The following is a 27,016-nucleotide window of genomic DNA, read 5'->3' on the forward strand; positions in this document are numbered from 1 at the left end:
CTTTAGAAGGGGTACGGTAGTAGGTGCCAGGCGCACCGGTTTGTGTCAAGAACTGCAACGCTCCTGGATTTCCCGTGTGAATCAAGAATGGTCCACCACCCAAAGGACATCCAGCCAACTTGACACAACTGTGGGAATCATTGGGAGTTAACATGGGCCAGCATCCCTTTGGTACGCTTTCTTGACACCTTGTTGAGTCCATGCCCCGACGAATTGAGGCTGTTCTGAGGGCAAGGGGGGCAGCTTTCATGCATGACACTTGGAGGGTTGATAAAGTTTTGAAGCTGCCACAGCAACACCACTGCTTAAACCACCAGGGAGCAGGACCCCCCTGTTGTTGCCTTTGAGACCCTCTGTGTTTCTGATTCTAAGGGTGAATTTGGCAGCGGATGTTGCTAGGTGACCATGAGGAAAATATACAGAGCCATTTATTATCCTCAGAGGAATCACTCAAACAGCATTTGATTTTAAACTAATTTAATGGTTTATCTTTTACATTTCCTATTGACAATTCTGTACAGATTCAGAATAGTCAGAGTACTATCCCTCTAAAATTCTAAAACAACAGTAAATTACCATTTTCAAAAAACACATCATTCTTTAGTAACCTAGAATTTGGCAAATGTGTACTCTAATTTTACCATAGCATAGTCCTTCAACGTTATTAATCATATAAATTACTGAATACAGGTACTGCACAGGTAAAACTGCCCATAAGTTGTCATGAAACAAGCTACTGCTCCAAAATAAATGACATAACGAGTGTGGTTTGAAACATTGTATATATAGTATTGCAGTATTGCTACCTCTAAAAAAGGCACTGTAATTCCTATGAAGAAAAAAAATGTACATTTCACTTGTAACAGTTGCCCATGTAATAATCTTCAATGTATTGAGGCACAAAATGGCTGCCGTGTATCTCTCTGGACCTGAATCTTCTACACCCAACTATACAGGCATTTACCTACAAAAAGGGACAAGTAAACATCAACACACACCATAACATTACAAACGCACGCACACTCGCACAGACAACAAACACAGATCAGAGAAATGTGTCTTGACTTGTCCTCGTCTTTGTCCAGTCACAGTGCATCCTCAACAACAGCTGCTCTCCTATTCTTTGAGGAAGTCAGGTGACCAGAAGTTACATGCCACTGGTTAATTTCAAGTCATTAAAGCACAGATAACTCCAATTGTAAAAGTTGATATTACTCGAGGAGGTAGCTCTCGTGCTATTCATAGCCATTTCCATCCCCATTATTGATCCCGAACAGCAAAAAGAGTCTGTTTTCATCAGTCAAGTGATTTTTCCCATATATAATCAATCATAATGGCACCAAAAATAGTATATGACCTAAGAAGTCAGATGAGATTATTTCTGCTCTTTCTCCCTCCCTCTTCAGTGGCCTTCCGACTTTTCACATGGACCTCCCACACTCAGAGCAGACAACACAGGGAGAGGCCACACAGGCACAGTCTATTGACACAGAGTGGTTACAGCACACATCAAACAAGAGGCCAAACGTCCCTCCCAACAACTCTTAGGGAACAGCTCACAGACAGAGGAACCATTCCATCACTCTCAAGTCGGCCATTCCAAACGTCCAACAATGATAGGCTGAGAGTTACACTGGAGTTGTGCTAGGAACTATTGGTGTAATGATCTTCACTTGGACAGCATTCAAGGCCCTATTCCAGCTCAATGGAGGGTAGATTCACTATTCAATAGACTCGAACATTGCCTAAATAAGAGCTGAGGCCCTAAAATAACAGTCTGTTGGGGAGGAGGACTGTGGAGGAGGGACAAGAAACAAGTGGTTGGTCTCCTGCTTGTCCCTCGGTGCGTCAGACCCTGATGACTGGTGTAGTGGCGGTGAGGGGCACGGTGGAGCCAGTCTCGTAGTCAAAGTCAATCATGGTGTGGTTGGCAGTGCCCAGGCTGCTGAGGGAGTTGCCTGTGCCCATCTGTCTGTCCCTCAGACTCTGCAGGTAACTCTGAGAGAAGGAATACAGGAGAGAGGGGGAGAGAGAGGAGAGAGGGAACATGATCAGAATCAACCTAGAAATAGATTCTACACATTGGTATTAAAATACAATAGAGAGTGTGTGTGTGTGTGTGTGTGTGTGTTTTACTATCCCACAAGCATAGTAAATCAAGGAACATTCTCCCTCGTGGGGACATTTCCCAGGTCCCCACGAAGACAAAGGCTATTTTAGGCTTAGGAGTTAGGGCTAGAATTAGGGTTAGAATAAGGTTTAGAGTAAGGGTGTGGGGTTAAGGTTAGGGTTAGGCAAAAAAAGGATTTTGAATGGAAATACATTTTAGGTCCCCACAAGGATAGTAAAACATATGATGTGTGTTTCTATGTGTGTGTGTGTGTGTGTGTGTGTGTGTGTGTGTGTGTGTGTGTGTGTGTGTGTGTGTGTGTGTGTGTGTGTGTGTGTGTGTGTGTGTGTGTGTGTGTGTGTGTGTGTGTGTGTGTGTGTGTGTGTGTGAGAGAGACTGACCGGTGCTAGCAGGTCTCCTGCGTAGCGTTTGACGGGGGTAGGCTTGCGACGGTAAGTGCCCTCTTGTCCACCGCTCTGCTGCCGCTTCTTGGCATCTTTCTGCCTGATCCGCATCAACTGGACCCGCTTCTGCCTCCTGCTGATGATGACTGAGAGGAGAAAGAGAGAGGGAAAGGGAGAGGTAGAGAGAGAGAGATAGGAGAGAGAGGTAGAGAGGGAGAAAGAGAGAGGGAAAGGGAGAGGTAGAGAGAGAGATAGGAGAGAGAGGTAGAGAGGGAGAAAGAGAGAGGGAAAGGGAGAGGTAGAGAGAGAGATAGGAGAGAGAGGTAGAGAGGGACAAAGAGAGAGGGAAAGGGAGAGGTAGAGAGAGAGAGATAGGAGAGAGAGGTAGAGAGGGAGAAAGAGAGAGGGAAAGGGAGAGGTAGAGAGAGAGATAGGAGAGAGAGGTAGAGAGGGAGAAAGAGAGAGGGAGAGGGAGAGGTAGAGAGAGAGATAGGAGAGAGAGGTAGAGAGGGAGAAAGAGAGAGGGAAAGGGAGAGGTAGAGAGAGAGATAGGAGAGAGAGGTAGAGAGGGAGAAAGAGAGAGGGAAAGGGAGAGGTAGAGAGAGAGATAGGTGAGAGAGGTAGAGAGGGAGAAAGAGAGAGGGAAAGGGAGAGGTAGAGAGAGAGATAGGAGAGAGAGGTAGAGAGGGAGAAAGAGAGAGGGAAAGGGAGAGGTAGAGAGAGAGATAGGAGAGAGAGGTAGAGTGGGAGAAAGAGAGGGACGTGTTAACTCACTGAGTCATTTCTTAGTAATTCGGCAGAGCACACGATAAATTCTTAATCACTCAAAATCTAATATGAACCCTGTTTAAAAAAAAAATGTCATAAGAATGTTCTCTAAAACCATGAAACCCTTGTAGCAGTTAATAGAACATAATTAGAATCCATACTCCATATTGAGATATACAGATGCATCATACTCTACAAAAGGTGTCCTCTACCTCTCATTCTTTCCACAGAGATCCTATAAATCAGCTTCTATATGGAATTCTATGATGCTTACCCTCAGTGTGTGAGAAGCCTTCAGCCGTCAGCTTCCACTGAACCAGCACCCCCATAAAGCTGAGTGTCGGCCAGATACCCAGGATCACCCAGCTGTACCAGCAGAGCGGCGGCGGCGGCGAAAGTCTGAGGCACTCGTACACGTGGCTGGCAAGCGCCAGCATCTCCACAAAGTAGTCGGCGCACACCGTCATGATGGCTGCCCCGAACACGGACGTAGACAATACGGTGAAGAGCTTCTGCCACTGCAGGGTGAGCACGGCGAACAGCATGCCTGTACCCAGCAGTGCCCCCAGGGGCACCCAGACGGTGGTGGGGGTATAGAACTGGTGGGTGACCAGAAGGGCGGCGAGGGCGAGCAGCAGGCCCAGAAGGAGGCCTGTCATGAAGAGGCCCACTGAGCGCACCAGCATGGTGACCAAGCCACACAGCAGGCCGATGCCCAGGCCAATACCAGCCGAGGCCTCCACGCTCAGCTGGGTGTCCAGCACCCGCTCCTTGTGGCACAGCAGAAAGATGATGACCGAGCCAAACATCAGGCCCGACAGGAACATGACAGCTTTGAAGCAGCGGTAGCCTGTGAGAGGAAAGGAGAGAGTGGAGAGAGGATGGTGAGGGAGATAGGAGAAGGGTAGAGAGGTGAATAGAGGGGGAAGAAAAGAAAATAATACATATGTAGCCATTTCATAATTAATAAACATTATGTAAATAAAAACACTGAAAAACCAGTGTTTCTATGTCAAACAGTTTTCTTTATATTTCAGTCTTCTGTGATGTATATAAAGTGTAATATTGGGATGTAAACTTAAAATTGAATACACTTCAGCTCTATATCTGACATGGTACAGGTTTCTTCTTTTTTTAAGCCCATTTTTTTAACTAGGCATGTCAGTTAAGAACAAATTCTTATTTACAATGACGGCCTACCGGGGAACAGTAGGTTAACTGCCTTGTTCAGGAGCAGAACGACAGATTTTTACCTTATCAGCTCGAGGATTCGAGCCAGCAACCTTTCGGTTTCAAAGTAGATTTGTTTAAGACTACCAAGAAACACTCTGTGTGACCAAGAATTAGCCCACTGCAGTTAAAGGTTTTAATTCACTTCAATGGGGAAGATTAAACAGCTTGAGGAATATAACTAACGGTAAGGAAATATGCAGGTGATAAATTAGGGCATTAGGTTCAAGTTAAATTGCTGAGGCTAGGACACAGCAACTACTACCCAACTGTATAAATGACAGAATATCAACTGTAAGCAATGTAATTCCGTATAAATTACCCTACAATTAAAACTAATAAGAGAGGTGGTGGTGTTGAGGCTAATTGGGGTGATGATGGGGGATTTGGTGAGAAAAATGACGCCCACCCATAGATTGTGGCGGCTGCTTGGCTGAGGGTGGAGCCCTCTCTCTCTGGGTAATGGTTATCATCTGGGTGTGAGGGATTGCTCAGTGTGATTAACACACACTACACCATCACATTAGTCTGGGAAATGCTGTCATTAGGTACCAAATAGCCAGATGTCTTTCATTTCTCTCTAATCAGTTACGTAACAATTTGAAAGACTAAATGGGAGGTTTTGCCTTGAGGAATGATGACATGTCAGTGCGGGACTGTATGAAAGACTTTAGCGAAGCATACAGAACAATAGACACATGACAAAGTATGTCTGGATAGAAAGTACATGTTCCCTGTATCAGGTAGCCCGCATCATGTCATTTTCTAGTGTACCTTGGGGAACATTGGTATAAGGTAACCTGGTTGTACATTTTCTATATAACACATTAACAGACATATGATACGTCTGAATACACATTCCCATGCTCTGTCATTTTGGTTCTGTCCCATATGGCACCCTATTCCCTCCATAGTGCACAACTTTTGATCAGAGTCCTTTGTCAAAAGTTGTGCAATATATAGGGAATAGTGTGCCATGTGGGATGCAGCCCGTGTTATTGAAGTGTAAGTGTACTCGTTGACATGACGTTATTGAGGTATGCCTTGACCCCGTGGTGACCTTACCGAAGAAGCAGTAGATGATGCCGAACAGGCAGCACATGGAGCAGATGACGGCAGGGATGACCTCATACTGCCTCTCGATTTCCAGGCTGCAGGCATCCACCTCGGCCAAGCCCTCTCCCACAGACCCATTAGGGTCTGTCATCCTGGGGCTCCAATAGACCAACCAGACAAGGAGGAGGAGGTGGGGGTTAAAGGTTGGGGCTGGAGGATGAGGAGTGGTGCTGTTATCTGGAGTCCATCAGAACAACTTGTGTGCCTGTAAAATGAAAGAAAATTCGGATTAAATCATACACTATATATACAAAAGTATGTGGGCACCCCTTCAAATGAGTGTATTCGGCTATTTCAGCCACACCCGTTGCTGACAGGTGTATAAAATCAAGCACACAGCCACACAATCTCCATAAACATTAGCAGTAGAATGTGCTTACTAAAGAGCTCAGTGACTTTCAACATGGCACCGTCATAGGATGCCACCTTTCCAACAAGTCAGTTCTTCAAATTTGTGCCCTGATAGAGCTGCCCTGGTCAACTGTACGTGCTGTTATTGTGAAGTGGAAACTTCTAGGAGCAACAACAGCTCAGCTGTGAAGTGGTAGGCCACACAAACTTACAGAAAAGGACCGCCTAGTACTGAAGAACGTAGCGCATAAAAATCTTCTGTCCTCGGTTGCAACACTCACTACTGAGTTCCAAATTGCTCCTGGAAGCAACGTCAGCACAAGAACTGTTTGTCGGGAGCTTCATGAAATGGGTTTCCATGGCCAAGCAGCTACACACAAGCCTAAGATCACGATGTGTCGGCTGGAGTGGTGTAAAGCTTGCCGCCGTTGGACTCTGGAGCATAGAAACGTGTTCTCTGGAGTGATGAATCACGCTTCACCATCTTGCAATCCGACAGATGAATCTGGGTTTGATGGATGCCAGGAGAACGCTACCTGTCCCAATGCATAATGCCAACTGTAAAGTATGGTGGAGGAATAATGGTCTGGGATTGTTTTTCATGGTTCGGGATAGGGCCCTTAGTTCCAGTGAAGGGAAATCTTAAAGCTACAGCATACAAGGATATTCAAGATGATTCCGTGCTTCCAAATTTGTGGCAACAGTTTGGAGAAGGCCCTTTCCTGTTTCAGAATGACAATGCCCCTGCGCACAAGGTGATGTCCACACAGATATGGTTTGTCAAGATCAGTGCGGAAGAACACCTGTGCTTTTACACCTGCATTGTTTGCTGTTTGGGGTTTTAGGCTGGGTTTCTGTACAGCACTTTGAGATATCAGCTGATGTACGAAGGGCTATATAAATAAATTTGATTTGATTTGATTTGAACACCTTTGGGATGAAATGGAATGCCGGCTGTAAGCCAGGCCTAATCGTCCAACATCAGTGCCCAACCTCACTAATGCCCTTGTGGCTGAGTGGAAGAAAGCCCCCGCAGCAATGTTCCAATATCTAGTGGAAATCCTTCCCAGAAGAGTGGAGGCTGTTATAGCAGCAAAGGGGGGACCAACTCCATACAAATGGCCATGATTTTGGAATGAGATGTTTGACAAGCAGGTGTCCACATACTTTTGGTTATGTAGTGTAGATCATCACAGAGCATCACAATGCGTTAAAGTGACCGTTACTCTCTGTTAGAACTCGAGAAAGAGAACCGGCAAAGAGAACAGAGCAGACCTCTCAACGTAACTTCAGTTCACAATTGGCTCATTCATCCCCCTCCTCTCCCCTGTAACTATTCCCCAGGTCGTTGCTGCAAATGAGAATGTGTTCTCAGTCAACTTACCTGGTAAAATAACGGATAAATACATTTTTAAAAATAAAAAAAACTTTGTACAAACACTGCCTTAGATGACCTTACCCACAAAACAGAGATTATATAGTGGTTAGTTGCAGCGGGACTCCATTCATGCTGAATGACTCAAAAGTTTAACATGTTACACGTGGAGCACTCCAGAACCCCCCTCCTCCTCATCCCCACCACCCCTGCTTCAGACCGCTGTTCTTCGAGGCTTCAGGAGAAGTGTGAAATCTGCCGGCCAACTGTGACTTCTCCCTGGTGACTATGCATTTGGGGCCTGCCAGACACTCTGCTAGCCTCCCATGATAACACACAGTACTGTATACCACCACACATACACCCTGTTGCCATGACTACAGTCTGGTTGAATCACATAAACATGAACAGCCAAATACTCCAGGGACTTCCTGTAGTACCTTGCTGATTTAAAAAAAACGACCAAAATAAATACATCAGTACTGACTATCGGCACATCTTATAGAATAGCTTTTTGCAGAGTACCGGCATTGCTGTGTGTTTGTCTGATCTACTGCATGTAATTATGACAATTCTAATCTACATAGCAGCAGATGTCCAGTGTCCACTCAAGTTTGGCATCTATTTAACACCATCCAATTTAACATACACTTGACCCATTTTCTGTGAGCATATTCAGCACTGATATCATATCAGCACCAAATACCCACTCAAGTTTAATGGGGTCGACGTTGTTTTCATTGTTTATCTACAACTCTCCTAAATTGGGCTTGAGGTGTCAGAGTCATACATTTAAACTAGGCTATGTAGTAAAAATGTGAAAGTAAATTACTTAATTAAAAGTGGGGCTACGGACATCGAGTGGTGCTAGTGAGGGGTTAATCAGGCAGCCCCAACCCCCCTCTCAGTCTGCCTGTTGCAGGGGATTGGGGAGGAGGTGTAGGGTCTCATGGCTCAGGGTGGGCCGCTCTCTCTGGGGCTGCTGCCTGGCCTTCTTTATGATCTCACCCCAGTTCCGATCCGATTACAGCAAACTCACGTTCTCAGGCTCAGGACAAAAAACAGTCACGCAGCTGGCTGCCTGTTCTCCTCATCTGCTCTCTCTCTCTCTTCTCAGTTTCCCCCCTCTTTCCCCTCATCTATCTTCTGTGTCACTATCTTCCTCCCTCCATTCTCCCAAATGTTCCTTCTACTTTTAAACTCCTCCTTCCTTCTCCCTCTGTCTCCGAGACACATGGCTATACATTATGACCTGGCCATGACTTGACATGGAAAGAATGAGGTCCCAGCTCTCTTGTCCCTTCTCTTTTTCCAGAGCTGGAGGGAGAGTTCTTGCTTGCATTCACGTGTCTGCCTCTCGGTCTCTGCCAGATAGTCCTATCTGTTCTGTCTCACTTGTTTTCTAAAGGCCAGAGGAAAAGGAAAGACAAATGATCTGGCCAGCTGAGAGTTCCACAGTCCTACTGGTCTGCTGTGTCTGTGGCACTCCTGAGAGGGTGTGGACAGTATTGTGAACACTTTAGAGTGAGACAGAAATATGATACAGAGAATATGTTCAGCAAATAATGTGCTGTGCAGTATCGCCCATATTGTGAAGCATGAGGGCATTTCACCTTGAGGTTATTATGGACTTCTCTTTCATCGTGTTCAGTTATGGCGATACGTATAGATTTCGTGGCATTACCTTACACCTGCCCTAGTCAAGGTTTAAATGCTATACCATGAAATGGTACTATTACAATGTCAAATATAAAGCCAAAACAAACAACCACTGATTGTGCACAAGTCAAAAGATAGTTTACAAAAGTTCTATGAAAGATTTTCATCTCCATATCGGAGTATGGTCCAAAATGGTCAAAACACACTCAGAGAGTGGGGTCACGGCAAGTGACCAGCCATTATTGACTGCGACCCTGGAGCAATTAGGGTTAAGTGCCTTGTTCAAGGGCAGATTGACAGATGTTTCACCTAGTCAAGGTCGTGGATTCAAACTAGCAACCTTTAGGTTACCGGCCCAATGCTCTAACCACTAGACTCCACTCAACTCAAATCAAACATTTGGAAAGCTGTTCTCAGCTAGATCAAAACAAGGACTACAGTAAGGAGACGGTTCTAAACACAAGGGGAGACTGAGATAACTGGTCACAAAAAGTGATTGTTGTGGGTAATCCATCAAGACAAACGACTTGTGCATCCGACCATACACACTCACACACACAAATTCCCTCACACGTTTGTATTCACACACACACCAACTCTTTCCCACGTCCGTGTGTCTGTCCCCAAATTGTCCCTGTGTGAGTCACAATGGTGGTCAGTGTGAGAGGCCTGGAGTCCATGCCTCTCAGGGATAATAGAGCCATTATGGGGCGGCACAAAGGCTCTGAGACCCCAGCCGTGACCTCTACTGGCACACACAGCAAAGCATGCTGGGAGAGAGGGGCATACAACATAGAGATGGAGGCAACCAAGGGAAAGGAGGTGGTGTGTGTGTGTGTGTGTGTGTGTGTGTGTGTGTGTGTGTGTGTGTGTGTGTGTGTGTGTGTGTGTGTGTGTGTGTGTGTGTGTGTGTGTGTGTGTGTGTGTGTGTGTGTGTGTGTGTGTGTGTGTGTGTGTGTGTGTGTGTGTTTGCCATTGAGCATGTGGGTGGTTGAAGGATGAAGGGAGTAGATGGGGTCTAGCTGGTAACTGTCCGGAATGCTGATATTATCACCCATTCTCACAAAATAAGGATAAGTGACGTGGCTCCATGTCTAGTCTTGGAGCTTTTGGAGGCCAAGGCGCAGAAGTAGAAGTTGAGAAATATTCTCTTCGATACATTTTGATGAAGTATATATTGAATGACCTCATTATAATTAGAGGTCGACCGATTAATCGGAATTGCCGATTAATTAGGGACGATTTCAAGTTTTCATAACAATCGGAAATCGGTATTTTTGGACACCGATTACATTTTTTTATTTTTTATTATACCTTTATTTAACTAGGCAAGTCAGTTAAGAACACATTCTTATTTTCAATGACGGCCTAGGAACGGTGGGTTAACTGCCTTGTTCAGGGGCAGAACGGGGGGATCCAATCTTGCAACCTTACAGTTAACTAGTCCAACGCATTAACGACCTGCCTCTCTCTCATTGCACTCCACAAGGAGACTGCCTGTTACGCGAATGCAGTAAGCCAAGGTAAGTTGCTAGCTAACATTAAACTTATCTTATAAAAAAACAATCAATCATAAACACTAATCAACACATGGTTGATGATATTACTAGATATTATCTAGCGTGTCCTGCGTTGCATATAATCTGACTGAGCATACAAGTATCTAAGTATCTGACTGAGCAGTGGTGGGCAGAAGCAGGCGCGTAAACATTCATTCAAACAGCACTTTCATGCGTTTTGCCAGCAGCTCTTCGTTGTGCGTCAAGCATTGCACTGTTTATGACTTCAAGCCTATCAACTCCCGAGATGAGGCTGGTGTAACCGAAGTGAAATGGCTAGCTAGTTAGCGTGCGCTAATAGCGTTTCAAATGTCACTCGCTCTGAGCCTTCTAGTAGTTGTTCCACTTGCTCTGCATGGGTAACGCTGCTTCGAGGGTGGCTGTTGTCGTTGTGTTGCTGGTTCGAGCCCAGGGAGGAGCGAGGAGAGGGACGGAAGCTATACTGTTACACTGGCAATACTAAAGTGCCTATAAGAACATTCAATAGTCAAAGGTTAATGAAATACAAATGGTATAGAGGGAAATAGTCCTATAATTCCTATAATAACTACAACCTAAAACTTCTTACCTGGGAATATTGAAGACTCATGTTAAAAGGAACCACTGTGATTTGGAGTCCCATAGGGCGGTGCACAATTGGCCCTGCGTCGTTAGGGGTGGGCCGGGGTAGGCCGTCATTGTAAATAAGAATTTGTTCTTAACTGACTTGCCTAGTTTTTTAAAAAGTATACAGAGATAAACAAAAAGCAAATGTTTTAGTGGTAAACCTCACAGTCACACTTAGATGACTGAGCATGTTGGTATGAAATACTTTAGAATGTTGTCTGACAAACACCAGGGAGGGACAGAGGGTGGGATGGGGTTAGCTCAAGCCACAACAGCTGAGAAACAGACAAGAACATGCCTGGGTTCCCCACATAGCTAATTGGGTGTGTTTAATTAACAACTCAGAGGGTTGCTGGGGTGTGAGAAAGGTCAGGGATTCCAAGGTGCTCTAGCTTTAAGGCAGGTGGCAGCTGAGAATTCAACATTAGAGCCCAGCTGTTTGGAGGCACAGTTTGGCACAGGGGGGTATGTGTGACTGTGCCATGGTCTCCCCCTGACTGGGCATGATGCCCATGGGTCTACAGCTACCCCCCTTTACAGCTGCAGCTATAAACGTAATCCTCCATGACCGCCAAAAACCGTACCCACCATGTCCTGCCCAAAGACTGGCAGTGGAGACTGGAGAACAGTCTGGACATGATGGCAGCAACACACTTCATGGCGTCCATCTTGTACCAACAGTGATTGCCTTAGAGAAACATGCGTGGATTCATGCATACCTGTTGACATGGTTGGAATATTGTCCTGACCATGTCTGCCTCCTAAAGCGAACCATAAGAACAAATAACATAGATACATGCATATGTTTTCCACACTAGATTATTGGGTTTCCTGACCCTCCATCCACAAGGCCGGAAACTTTAACCTCAAACCTCTGACCCCTAACCCCACTCCCCCCTCTGCTCTCTCATTGGCAGGAAGCTGTGGCCCAGAAGAGGAAGTGGAGATCAGTGGCAGGGCTGTTTTGGAGGTGAACCTTCCCTGAGGGCAGGAAGCAGAGCAGGAAGAGCAGAGTTGGATTTGGAGGCTGGAGTGTCAACACCAACACTGATTATCTGACTAGTTAAATCTAGTTTCAAGTTTCAAAGTTTATTCGCCGTAAAACAGTACAGTGAAATAATTACCTTGAGAGCTCTTTGCCAACAATGCAGTGATAATAATGATAATATAGATAACAATAGAAAATAGAATAAAACATTACAATTAAAATAAAAACCACACAAGGACTACAATGTGAGTTAAAGAAACACGAGAATGCAAGTATATACAGGTCAGTGCCAGTACCTTATTCAATGTGCAGGGTTACTGGAGTGGTTGAGGTGGGTTTATACATAAAAAGTGACTGATAGTAGGGCCAAAGACATCCAGTGTCAAGACTTTTAAATGTACAATGTTTTGACTGAAGCGCACTTATTTTAGTCTTACCTCAATTTTTTTTCTAATTTATGGCCAATTACCGATGTATAGAGTACCTAGATTTTTGATAATTTTTTCTCTAAATACATTTTGTTGTACAATTAAAGGTCAAATTCACTGTATTTCAAACAGTCAGCAATAATCTCATGAATTCAGGGCTTGTGAAATTATACATAGGCCACAACCAATAATCCCTGATCTGGCTTTCAAGTCCGTCTATGAAAATGTCCTTTTTGTTACAAATGTAACCAGACCCACGCACAATGCACATCCACTAATAATGACTAACTTCTTGTAGCAGACACTATAGAAAAATAACACAGGTCTCATAAACAATCCCTCAAACACAAGCCCCCTGCTAGTGAGTAGCCAGCTAATCTTTATATTACAATCTTTATGTTTCACCCTTCTGTGTGTCTCCATCTGTTTGAACAGCATGCCTGTCCATTTTCAGATGCTGAAATCAAGTGGCCTACCTTAATTCTCAGAAGGAGAACGAGTTGACAATTACTTAGATAATTGTGTTTTATGCTTATTGCACATGTATAAAACACAGACTAGAAAGCTAGCATAGCAGTCTTTGGCTAAAATGTATATATGTATGTATATATACATACATACACACACACAGTGGGGAGAACAAGTATTTGATACACTGCCGATTTTGCAGGTTTTCCTACTTACAAAGCATGGAGAGGTCTGTAATTTTTATCATAGGTACACTTCAACTGTGAGAGACGGAATCAAAAAAAAAATCCAGAAAATCACATTGTTTGATTTTTAAGTAATTAATTTGCATTTTACTGTATGACATTAGTATTTGATACATCAGAAAAGCAGAACTTAATATTTGGTACAGAAACCTTTGTTTGCAATTACAGTGAGTATACGTTTCCTGTAGTTCTTGACCAGGTTTGCACACACTGCAGCAGGGATTTTGGCCCACTCCTCCATACAGACCATCTCCAGATTCTTCAGGTTTCGGGGCTGTCGCTGGGCAATACGGACTTTCAGCTCCCTCCAAAGATTTTCTATTGGGTTCAGGTCTGGAGACTGGCTAGAACACTCAAGGACCTTGAGATTCTTCTTACGGAGCCACTCATTAGTTGCCCTGGTTGTGTGTTTTGGGTCGTTGTCATGCTGGAAGACCCAGCCACGACCCATCTTCAATGCTCTTACTGAGGGAAGGACGTTGTTGGCCAAGATCTCGCGATACATGGCCCCATCCATCCTCCCCTCAATACGGTGCAGTCCTCCTGTCCCCTTTGCAGAAAAGCATCCCCAAAGAATGATGTTTCCACCTCCATGCTTCACGTTTAGGATGGTGTTCTTGAGGTTGTACTCATCCTTAGTCTTCCTCCAAACACGGCGAGTGGAGTTTAGACCAAAAAGCTCTCTATTTTTGTCTCATCAGACCACATGACCTTCTCCCATTCCTCCTCTGGATCATCCAGATGGTCATTGGCAAACTTTAGACGGGCCTGGACATATGCTGGAGGGCTTCTTAAAGAAAAACTAATAGGTCTGTGAGAGCCGGAATTCTTACTGTTTGTTAGGTGATCAAATACTTATGTCATGTAATAAAATGCAAAATAATTACTTTTTAAAAAATCATACAATGTGATTTTCTGGATTTTTGTTTTAGATTCCGTCTCTCACAGTTGAAGTGTACCTATGATAAAAATTACAGACCTCTCCATGCTTTGTAAGTCGGAAAACCTGCAAAATCGGCAGTGTATCAAATACTTGTTCTCCCCACTGTATATATATATATATATATATATATATATATATATATATATATATATATATATATATATATATATATACACACACACACACACACACACACACACACACACACACACACACACACACACACACACACACACACACACACACACACACACACACACACACACAAAAAAATCTTTTTAAAATGTTGTAAAAAAACAACAACCCCTCTTTCTTCCCATTTTTGTGGTATCCAATTGTTTTTAGTAGCTACTATCTTGTCTCATCGCTACAACTCCTGTACGGGCTCGGGAGAGACGAAGATTGAAAGTCATGTGTCCTCCGATAAACAACCCAACCAAGCCGCACTGCTTCTTAACACAGCGCGCATCCAACCCGGAAGCCAGCCGCACCAATGTGTCGGAGGAAACACCGTGCACCTGGCAACCTTGGTTAGCGCGCACTGCGCCCGGCCCGCCACAGGAGTCGCTGGTGCGCGATGAGACAAGGACATCCCACCAGCCAAGCTCTCCCTAACCCGGACGACACTAGAATGGCTGATTAATTAGGGCTGAGTTTTCATAACAATCGGAAATCTGTATTTTTGGACGCCGATTTGCCCGATTTGTTTTTTTTACAACTTTATTTCATCTTTATTTAACTAGGCAAGTCAGTTAAGAACACATTCTTATTTTCAATGACGACCTAGGAACGGTGGGTTAACAGTCTTGTTCAGGGGCAGAACGACAGACTTTTACCTTGTCAGCTCGGGGGGTTCTAATCTTGCAACCTTACAGTTAACTAGTCCAACGCTCTAACCACCTGCCTCTCATTGCACGCCACGAGGAGACTGCCTGTTACGCGAATGCAGTAAGCCAAGGTAAGTTGCTAGCTAGCATTAAACTTATCTTATAAAAAACAATCAATCAATCATAATCACAAGTTAACTACACATGGTTGATGATATTACTAGTTTATCTAGCATGTCCTGTGTTGCATATAATCGATGCGGTGCCTTTCTTAAAATCAATACACAAAAGTATATATTTTTAAACCTGCATATTTAGCTAAAGGAAATCCAGGTTAGCAGGCAATATTAACCAGGTGAAATTGTGTCACTTCTCTTGCGTTCATTGCACGCAGAGTCAGTGTATATGCAACAGTTTGGGCCGCCTAATTTGCCAGAACTTTACATAATTATGACTTAACATTGAAGGTTGTGCAATGTAACAGGAATATTTAGACTTATGGATGCCACCCATTAGATAAAATATGGAACGGTTCCGTATTTCACTGAAAGAATAAACGTCTTGTATTCGAGATGATAGTTTCCGGATTTGACCATTTTAATGACCTAAGGCTCGTATTTCTGTGTGTTATAACATGATAACTAAGTCTATGATTTGATAGAGCAGTCTGACTGAGCGATGGTAGGCACCAGCAGGCTCGTAAGCATTCATTCAAACAGCACTTTCGTGCATTTGCCAGCAGCTGTTTATGACTTCAAGCCTATCAACTCCCGAGATTAGGCTGGTGTAACCAATGTGAAATGACTAGCTAGTTAGCGGGGTGCGCGCTAATAGCGTTTCAAACGTCACTCGCTCTGAGACTTGGAGTGGTTGTTCCCCTTGCTCTGCATGGGTAACGCTGCTTCGAGGGTGGCTGTTGTCGTTGTGTTCCTGGTTCGAGCCCAGGTAAGAGCGAGGAGAGGGACGGAAGCTATACTGTTACACTGGCTAAACTGTTACACTAAAGTGCCTATAAGAACATCCAATAGCCAAAGGTTAATGAAATACAAATGGTATAGAGAAATTGTCCTATTATTCCTATAATAACTACAACTTAAAACTTCTTACCTGGGAATATTGAAGACTCCTGTTAAAAGGAACCACTAGCTTTCATATGTTCTCATGTTCTGAGCAAGGAACTTAAACGTTAGCTTTCTTACATGGCACATATTGCACTTTTACTTTCTTCTCCAACACTTTGTTTTTGCATTATTTAAACCAAATTGAACATGTTTCATTATTTATTTGAGACTAAATTGATTTTATTGATGTATTATATTACGTTAAAATAAGTGTTCATTCAGTATTGTTGTAATTGTCATTATTACAAATAAATAAAATCAGCTTTTTTGTTCCTCCAATAAGCGGTATCAGTATCGGCGTTGAAAAATCATAATCGGCCGACCTCTATCACTGACCTGTCTGAACCTTTACTTTCATGTTGAAACCTGGTCACTAATTATTTATAATCAAATCAAATCCAGTAATGAAAGACATGTTGATCTATAATGCACCAAGACCTCTTCCATTTTGTTCTTATAAAGTCAAATTGCTGCACAAAATAGACCTTGTCGTTGCTAAATTGATCTTGTCGTTCTTGAGGAATGCTAGAGGCAGTCCTGACAAGTGAATGGCTGTTTTGGGCAGAGAATGAAAACATGAAAATACCGCTTTTTAATCAGGCTGTTCCATTTGGGAGCTCATTTGACAGGAAATTAAGGGACAACTCGTTCATCATTCCATCTCCAAAACAAGAAGAAAATGAGATGCACTCCACATGAGATCAAACAGTGTTTGACAGTGGTCTACTGAGAGACAGCCACAGACTGCTTCGCTTTTATCTCTTATAAGGGAAAGAATGGATACTATGTTGTATTGAGGAGGAACATAAATACCAAAGTTACAAGTTAAGTGAATTTTCTCCCCAAAAAATGTATCATGAGTTGACCCCTATGGTAAACCACAGATCTATGATAACCTTTACTCATCCACGCTGACTAAGGAAGGACATGATTAATCTGAACATGAAACGAGAATGGAATGACCTACGAGTCCTAAAGACCTCCTTTCACATCCTCGCATTCAGACTTTTTTTCCCTGAAGTAAAAGCCAGAGCTCGCCATCGTTCTCTCTCTCAGACTGTCTCTATCTCTCTTCTCCCTAAATCTCTGACCAGTGCCTCTCAAACAACACTTTGTTCCTCAAAAGTAAATGAGGCAGAGGGGGGGGCTTGCAGTGATTTTGGCACCGTGGCAGCCCTTCCTACATGTCTCCAGCCTTCATTCAGCCAGGCTTGGCCGAGAGCTCTCCCCATGAATGTCCCCACTGTTTTCTGGACCCTACAGTGCTCTCCAAAGAGTGAGAGAGAGAGAGAGAGAGAGAGAGAGAGAGAGAGAGAGAGAGAGAGAGAGAGAGAGAGAGAGAGAGAGAGAGAGAGAGAGAGAGAGAGAGAGAGAGTAAGAGAGAGCGAGAGAATGTAGGCTGTAAACCCTTCAGAAAGTAGTAATTACAGAGTGAGAATGTATAGAAAGTGATTTGAGGGGCAGTAAGTTTACAACTAGGCCTAACACTGACATGCACTCTAAGACCATACACACTGACCTTTCAAACATGTGCAGATGTTCCAAAATAACAAACCTCTGTAAAGTCATCATAAAAGATCATACATCACTATACAACCCTCCAAACCATTTGGTATTTTATTAGGATCCCCATTAGCTGTTGTGAAAGCAGCAGCTACTCTTCCTGGGGTCCAAACAAAAACATCAAACATGCCCTAATACAGAACATGAATAAACAAGAACAGAACTACATCAATTAAAATGTATCTACTTTCCAACTCCTATGTAGCCTATACATTTCTTCACTTGCCAGACAAGTCAGTACCTGTGAAAACTGTCTCCGATGGTGTACACATCTTTTATATTATGTCTGAATGAGTTTCCAGGAAACCCACTGTTTAACACATGGTCTAACACAGTCTAACATACTGTATATCCCTTTAAATATTCAAATAGTTTAACAGTCTCAGAGAGAGTTCCTATTCTCCATCAAGCCCTTCCACTCCAAGCTTGTCTTTGAGAAAAGCCCAGACAATGAAGGCCTTTCAACTCTGAGGGTAGAGAGCTCCTTATAAAAAAGGGAAAAATCGTACAGTAAGTGGAGTAACAGAGAAACAATGAGAGGCCTTTTCGAGAGGCAGAGTCACGTGTGTATGACACAAGAGGACACACAAGTAGACACACCCCTACTTCCACGCATGTTCCAACACAACTCCCACTAACACCCAGACAGACTTGGAGATTCAAGGCACAGGCACACACACATACACACACACCCACAAAATATGCATCAACAGACCCACACGTCACGCACCCACACACTCACGCAAATATACAAGCTCCAATCCACACATTCTAATTATCCCCACCCATGCGCATCAAGAATTCCATGTTTATACAAACTGGGAAGCCTTTTTCTACAGACTGGCAATATGAATGTAGTTCAGAGCCAGATATTCCCTCCATCTCCATTATATTTCCAATCAGTCGTTAAATAGCCTACAAGTGAAATAGGCTATAATAACAATATCTGATTATTTGGATAGTAAATGTAGTGTACTTATCATTAAATTGAAAGAGTGATGTGGGGTCTTTGTGAGAGCAAACATCCAACATAAGAATTAGGTCTACACGTCACACAGTTTATAGCTACGAGACTAGAAAGGATTTAAGATATAAATGATATAGAGAGTCATTACAAGGCCATATTAGACGGAGTACGAGGGAGTCACTATGAACACAAAAACCACTGAGTGGATGTCTAGCCACAGCAAGTGGGAAAAAATCCACCTAAGTGTTGAGGTCAGTCAGGTTTGAATGTTTTTACATACCTTTTACATTACATTTTTACCCCTTTTTCATGGTATCCAATTGGTAGTTACAGTCTTGTCTCATCGCTGTAACTCCCGTACGGACTTGGGAGAGGCGAAGGTCGAGAGGCGTTCGTCCTCCAAAACACAACCCAACCAAGTCGCACTGCTTCTTGACACCATGCCTACTTAACCCGGAAGCCAGCCGTACCAATGCGTCGGAGGAAACACGTGCACCTGGCGACCGTGTACTGCTCGGGATACCCAGGTTTGAATGTTCAACTGTAATAGTTTATCTCAAATATTGCATAAATTCGTGGAACTCATCTCTTTAGCTGTCAAGGGTCTGGACAAGTCCACAACATTCTGCTGAGGTAATATTCAAATCTAACGGCACTGTTAGCCTGCTAAGATAGTAGCTTATCTGTAAGTAACAGTTGAATGGTCCTTGTATAAATGTATCTGAGTTGAGAGTTTAATCAAAATGATACTGAGTTGCAACTCCTTTTGCTCTCAGAACAGACTCAATTTGTTGGGGCATGGACACTACAAGGTGTTGAAAGTGTTGACTCCAATACCTCCCACAGTTGTGTCAAATTGGCTGGATGTCTATTGGGTGGGGGACCATTCTTGATTCACATGGGAAACTGTTGCGCATGAAAAAACCAGCAGCGTTGCAGTTCTTGACACACTCAAACCAGTGTGCCTGGCACATACAACCATACCCCACTCAAAGGCACTTAAATATTTTGTCTTGCCCATTCACCCTCTGAATGGCACACATACACAATCCATATCTCAATTGTCTCAAGGCTTAAAAATCCTTCTTTAACCTGTTTCCTCCCCTTCATTTACACTGATTGGAGTGGATTTGACAGGCAACATCAATAACATCATAGTTTTCCCCTTGATTCACATGGACAGTCTATCTCATGAAAAGAGGAGGTGTTCCTTATGTTTTGTACACTCAGTGTACATATTACTTGCGGTAACAGCTAGACTCTATCTACTGTAGCGTGGAGTGGGGGGGAGTGATGGGCCTTGAAGTGTTCACTATCCCACACAGCGTCTCTCTAGCTCTGGTCTCTGCCACTTCCAGGTCAGCTCTGTCATTTACAGCAGCACAGAACTGCTCTTCTATTCCACCCAACGTCTGTTTGTCTGGTGCCAGGGTATAATTGTACCTCCTTATGGTCTCTCCCGTCCTAAAATATCTCCCATAACCCCTCCTTTGTGTACACTACAAAGGTTCTCTGGCATCCTCTTAGCCAAAAGAAAACAACATCACCCAATACTTTGAGTCTATGAATGGGTGTGAGTGGAACTCCAAGACCCCAAAAACCAGCGCTACCCCTCTTTTAGGTACTCGGCTCGGTTAATGAGACAACAGGTCTCTTCCAAACCCAAATACTTCTCCACCGCCCCCCTCCTAGGCTAACGCTACAGGACAAGACTCTGTCCATCTCCTGGCCTAACCCACAACAAGCATCTCCTCCTGCCAACAAGGTTCAACATAGACTCTATTTCCAGGCTTTCTTAACTGTAGAGGCTAATTTGTGGGAGATCCTAGTGTGGTCAGTGTATAAATACACTCTGCCAGTGCAGGACCAACACAGTCCAGTAGAGTATAGGCTACTGTCCAGGGCAGTATATTGCCTAAACCAGGCTTTGGCTTGCCTTGGCTGGGGAGGCAGGTAGCCTAGTGGTTATAGCGTTGGACTAGTAACCAGAAGGTTGCAAGATCAAATCAACGAGCTGACAAGGTAAATATCTGTCATTCTGCCCCTGAACAAGGCAGTTAACCCACTGTTTCTAGGCCATCATTGAAAATAAGAATGTGTTCTTAACTGACTTTCCTAGTTAAATAAAGGTAAAATAAAAAGTTATTGCCTTGGCTTGTAGAGCAATGCTTCACAGCTATGGGATATGATGAAAATCAGGACTGTAACTCATTCACTATTTGATGACTATGTTGTATTAGATGATTATGCTGCTGCTTAAAAACAAATGATTTAGGGCCTCCCGGGTGGCACAGTGGTTAAGGGCGCTGTACTGCAGCGCCAGCTGTGCCATCAGAGTCCCTGGGTTCGCGCCCAGGCTCTGTCGTAACCGGCCGCGACCGGGAGGTCCGTGGGGCGATGCACAATTGGCCTAGCGTCGCCCGGGTTAGGGAGGGCTTGGTCGGTAGGGGTGTCCTTGTCTCATCGTGCACCAGCGACTCCTGTGGCGGGCTGGGCGCAGTGTGCGCCCAGCCCGCCAGTCCTCCGGCGCATTGGTGCGGCTGGCTTCCGGGTTGGATGCGCACTGTGTTAAGAAGCAGTGCGGCTTGGTTGGGTTGTGTATCGGAGGACGCATGACTTTCAACCTTCGTCTCTCCCGAGCCCGTACGGGAGTTGTAGCGATGAGACAAGATAGTAGCTACTACAACAATTGGATACCACGAAATTGGGGAGAAAAAGGGGTAAAATAAATAAAAATAAAAATATTAAAAAATAAAAAATAAAAAATAAAAAAAAACAAATGATTTGGACAAACACATTGTAGGGGAGAGTTGAGCCGCCCTTGTTTCTAGGAAATCAGACACAAAATTCATAATTTGACCAATTTTTAGGAAGAGGTGATCATTTCGTGGAGTCTTTGAAGGGGGGAAAAAAAACATGAAAAAAGTGGAGCAAGTTAGGTCCAAAAAATTATTTTCACCAACTCAAATGAATTTATAGAGGTTTCATGATGCTTGTATCTAAACCAAAGTAAATCATTTAAAGATTGTTCTATACATCTGTTGGGGTCTCGATAAGCTTCAATATGAGATCCTTAACCTAGCATGAAAAGGCATCCTTGTAGCTGTGTGGGCTAATATAGTAAAAATGGTTGACTTGGGGTAAGTTGAGCCAATGGTTGAGCTAATGGCAAGTTGAGCAAACTGAAGTATTTTCTTCCCAGGCATAAGGCAAGTATGGTATGATGTAACAACAGGGCCTGGGCCTACGTTAAAAGTGTTTTAAAAAGTACTAAGTGTTTGTTAGGTGTTAAGCCTGTGTTAAAAGATGCTTTAAATTATTCAAAGATAAAAAAGCAATTGTGATTTTGTTGAATTGTGTTTGGGAAATAAAGATAGACATTGTTTCAAAAAAGGTAGCAGTAATATTTCATTCGGTAAAGAAATGTGTAGGTGGCTTAACTTACCCCGTTCCCGGAGTGAGTTGTGCCAAGAGACAAGCTGTTTTCAAAACTGTTACGTTTACATGAATTGTGATTATTTCCAGGGATACACAACATCCTGTAATATATGTAGATATCTTTGTTAGAAAGAATACTGGTAACACTTAATTTGTCTGTAGAGTATCTACAGATGAACTATCTACTAAGCCTAAACCTAGCCGTAACCTGACCCTAAACTTAACCCTTCCCCTAACCCTCATTCTAAACCTAACCCTAACCATATCCTTAGCAAGCAGTTTCTTATCAACAGAGAGTTTGTTGATAGAATGACCGTCTACAGAAAGACAACCCAGACTCTCCAAATAAAGTGTGACCAGAACACTATATTTCCATTGATTACTATATATTTCCATTTATGTTGAATGTAAAAATTGCTTAAAAAACCCCACTCTCCCCTACTGTGACTGGGAGTCAACACTTCATATACAGTGTGATAGAATACAAGAATACTGTATCACTGCGGCTTTTCTCTATCAGAACCCAAGCCGATAAAGTAGCTGAAATCCACATTAAAGTACTACTGTGTCCCCTCTCTGAATTGCAAGGGGTTAAAGTGAAAGGAATTAGGGGTAATCCCAGACACTTCTGATGTACTGAGGTAGAACAGCAGGAGACAGAGACGTGTGGCCAGCCAGAGTAGGAATGCTAATCTGGGTTTTAGTTAAGGGTTCAGAGGATGGAGACATGGATCAAGTCATTGCACAGTGACAGGATATTACTGTACTATGAAGGCCTGCGCTTTTAAACAGAGCTAGCCTTGTTTTTCTGAGCTCTTGTCCAGTGACCTAGCTACTTGAAGGTCTGTGACACAAAGAAACTAGACAGTGAGACTGATTTATTTTTTTACCTTTATTTTACAAGGCAAGTCAGTTAAGAACAAATTCTTATTTTCAATGACGACCTAGGAACAGTGGGTTAACTGCCTTGTTCAGGGGCAGAACAACAGACTTTGTACCTTGTCAGCTTGGGGATTTGAACTTGCAACCTTTCGGTTACTAGTCCAATGCGCAAAGCACTAGGCTACCCTGCTGCCCCAGGGAGAAGAGAGTGTTGGGATTCTTGAGACACAGTTTAGAATGTTACTTGGCATTATAATCAATTAAATGCATCTGGTGATAAACATTATCACATGAGAGACTGCCCTTGTCTGCATATTCAAGGATGTCTGTTCTGTGCAGTCATTACTTCCAGTTTTACCTTAACCAATTTTACAATGCGGATATAGATATGGCAATAACATTACAGGGGACAAAACACTGGGATATCCAGACCCAGAACACGTCTATGAAGAGAGGTCCCTGTACATGATAAGAAACAAAAAATGTAGAGGATCTATCAATCACAGGCTTGAAATAGCCTGATGCTGAGAACACCAAGCAGGCTTGTCAGACCATGGAAAGTTCAACTTCAACAAACTTTCAGTTCTACATTATCTCAAAACTGCCAACTCAGCAGGTCCTCCTGAGTGGAGTAGTGGATCGCAGTGGCTTCACTACAGACCCGGTTTCGATCCCAGGCTATGTCACAGCCAGCCGTGACCAGGAGAACCATGAGCCGGCACACAATTGGTCCAGCGTCGTCCTGATTAGGGGAGGGTTTAGCAAGCTGACTTTGGTCGCCAGCTGGATGGTGTTTCCTCCGACATATCGGTGTGGCTGGCTTCCTGGTTAAGCGAGCAGTGTGTCAAGACGCAGTGCGGCTTGGTTGGGTTGTGTTTCTGAGGACGCATGGCTCTCGACCTTCGCCTCTCCCGAGTCCGTAGGGGAGTTGCAGTGATAAAACAAGACTGTAACTACCAATTGGATATTGCGGCAAAAAAGGGGTAAAAGTACCATATAAAAACTGCCAACCACGCAAAAAGGGCCAGGATGGCCTCCCAGGTGGTGCAGTGGTTAAGGGAGCTGTACTGCAGCGCCATCAGAGACTCTGGGTTCTCGCCCAGGCTCTGTCGTAACCGGCCACGACCGGGAGGTCCATGGGGCAACGCACAACTGGCCTAGCGTCTTCCGGGTTAGTGCGTGCTAACCAAGGTTGCCAGGTGCACGGTGTTTCCTCTGACACATTGGTGCGGCTGGCTTCCGGGTTGGATGCGCGCTGTGTTAAGAAGCAGTGTGGCTTGGTTGGGTTGTGTATCGGAGGACGCATTGACTTTCAACCTTCGTCTCTCCCGAGCCCGTACGGAAGTTGTAGCGATGAGACAAGATAGTAGCTACTAAAAAACAATTGGATACAATGAAACTGGGGAGAAAAAGGGGTGTAAAAAAAAATATTTAAAAAAGCCAGGATATCCAACTGCGTTACAGATCAACAGGACAGGGAGCGTGCCTCGGATGCTGCACTCTCCACCCCCCTCACTGATGGTATACCACTTTCCCTGGCTTTGCAACAGCGGTCTTATTTAAACATGACCTCTCCCCGCCCCCCTCAATTCTCCTACAGATGAAGAGATGCTAAGCTAACGTTGAGACCTTTCAACTCTCTGACGGTTCATGTTGTTGGCCGGAACAAAACGAGCCTCGGCGGGGTTGACCTTTGCTACCACAGCTGATGGTCTATTATGGGGATGTGGAGTGGACAGTAGAGTAAAGGACTTTTTTACTTCACTTGGACACCACCAGTAGAAGAGTTTCCACAATAAGGCCTGACTGACCAATGACTATTATGAATAACCTAGCCTTCAGAGTCAGGGCTACAATAAGGCCAGACAAGTGTGTCTCTCCTCTTACCTCTCCTTTCCATTCTGACCCTGTTACAAACCTCGTCCTAAAGCAGGGCTGACGCCATGCAGGTTGAAAATATTGTCAACCTGTTCGCCCTGGAAATACCCTGGGATAAAAATGCCAGTGTGAAAATGGCTATTGGAGAAAACCATGGATGGATTTCCAGTCACTATACATCTCACCTATGTACTCTCAAATCAGTGGTGGTGAGTGAAATTAGACAATCACGAAATTAAAGTAGTTTCTAGCCAGACAGAATTAGGACATCCCTGGTGGCTGAGGCTGAGACGGGCCCTTCCTGAGGTCAAGCCCAAGGCTGCTGGTTGGGGGACCCAGAGAGTGATGATGAGTGATTCAGCGCAAATTAAAAGGTAAGAGTGGAAAAACAGCTCATCCACAGTACACTACAGGCCTTCAAGGACTAGGAGTTAAGTAACACACCCCAACATTTGCTCTTTCCTTCTCTCTTTGATCTGCCTCTCTCTCTCCGGAGCTGGGAAGGGCCCCATCTCTGCATTTTCCCAGAGTGGTTGAGGCAAAGCCATCTGGCCCTAGCTAGTCAACTGGATTTTTTTTGTAGATGGCTGGGGGATGTGGGAGAGAGCATTGAGGGGGGTGTAGCTAGAGATGCTGTGTGACTCCTCTGCCACAGAGGGACTCCCCCCCCATCCCCCCAAAAAAGCAAGGTGTAACTATAGCTCACAAGGAGAAAATACATAACAATGCTTATCTGGTCAATAAGATCAGGAGTCATGATAACAGTTGTTAAGATAACAAGCAAGCAATTTCAGGCTTTTCTCCATACAAAGGCTAACTGCCCAAGTTGTTTACATTGTTATCTTGTCTGATAGCCCAATAGGTTCTACTGAAATTATCTTGAGACAGAGCCCAGACATTAATTTACTGGAGAGTGACATCAAAAGAATATGATAAATTACTGAATGAATAAAACAAAAATGCAAGTTTAGCCTATACTTACTCCATGGAATTAATTATTAAAATCATGTTAAGAAGGGTGTACAGTCACTAAAACAAGTTTATGAGCATCTCACAGCAGACTTCTTCAAACAGCAGGGAAAATATACAATGTAACAGAAGAAGCTCTTCTACAGTAGAATTCAGTTACATTGGTCTTCCTCCTGCTGTTTGAAGGAGCCTAAAATGTGATACATTGTATTGTCTGCGGTGGAAGGATAATGGGCTGTAATTTACAATAATTAATTTATGCTGTACAAAAGAACACTTACCTACTGCGAGCGGCTATGTGGGTCTGTTTCCGTGGGAATTGTCAGGCATGAACACAACGGAAAACAACAGAACATCGAAGCAGCGGTGGAAAAACAGGTTCCTGTACACAGAGTGAGCACAAAAAAAAGTCCTTCACTGTTTTTACAACAAAAGTCGGCTATTCAAAAGGAATCAGCCACGTTCTCGTCTTCTTCAAAAACGGTGTCCAAAATTAAATCGGTCGGGCGTTATTTACACTCTCAACGGACGAGCTTGCGTGAACTTGAGCTCTTGGTTGATCATGTTTATTCATAATCCCATGGCATTGTATTAACAGGCTGTTTGTCAGTTGGTGAGCTAGTCACGTCTGTAAAAAGTTGGCTACAGCGAGCCAAATGTCTCTCCCTTTACACACCTCCTCTTTCCCTCTCTCTGACGTGGACTGTATATCGATACCCAAGGGGGTCTAGTTCTCTAGAGCTCTAAACTACTTTATTTTAAAATAGTATTTTTCTCCACGAGAGTCTCTCTCTCCCCTCCAACGTCCAGCCAACGCCAACAGACCATCTGGTATTGCCTGTTGCATTCAAATTTGGGACTCGAAGGGGGAGGTGGAGGCAGGCTAGGCTTAGATGGGATTGAGTTTGTCTTCTACAATAAAAACAATAATAATAATACTAATTGAGAATAGATTATAGAAAATATAGAAACGATTATAGATAATAGATAGGCTATAATATATAATAAATGTGTAATAATTTACAGTAGGCCTACTGCACTTGTGTGTGTGTAAGAGAGACGTTTGCAATAGAGCCGATTTTCTAATTGGGTGATTTGAACACAAACAATGTAAGCGACAA

General features: G+C 43.8%; 1 protein-coding gene across 1 annotated transcript; it reads right to left on the reverse strand.

The window, feature by feature from the left end:
- Positions 1-460: 460 nt before the first annotated feature.
- On the reverse strand, positions 461-26,727 carry LOC118388180 (transmembrane protein 198-like). Its single transcript, XM_052526998.1, has 5 exons — positions 26,177-26,727; positions 5,578-5,833; positions 3,557-4,132; positions 2,512-2,660; positions 461-1,998 (listed from the first exon to the last, which is right to left on the reverse strand). Exons 2-5 carry the CDS (start codon positions 5,717-5,719, stop codon positions 1,849-1,851), a joined length of 1,017 nt encoding a protein of 338 aa, XP_052382958.1. The 5' UTR covers positions 5,720-5,833; positions 26,177-26,727; the 3' UTR covers positions 461-1,848.
- Between the last annotated feature and the right edge of the window lie 289 nt (positions 26,728-27,016).

Source organism: Oncorhynchus keta, chromosome 10 (assembly GCF_023373465.1).
Source record: "Oncorhynchus keta strain PuntledgeMale-10-30-2019 chromosome 10, Oket_V2, whole genome shotgun sequence".
Taxonomy (NCBI): Eukaryota; Metazoa; Chordata; class Actinopteri; order Salmoniformes; family Salmonidae; genus Oncorhynchus; species Oncorhynchus keta.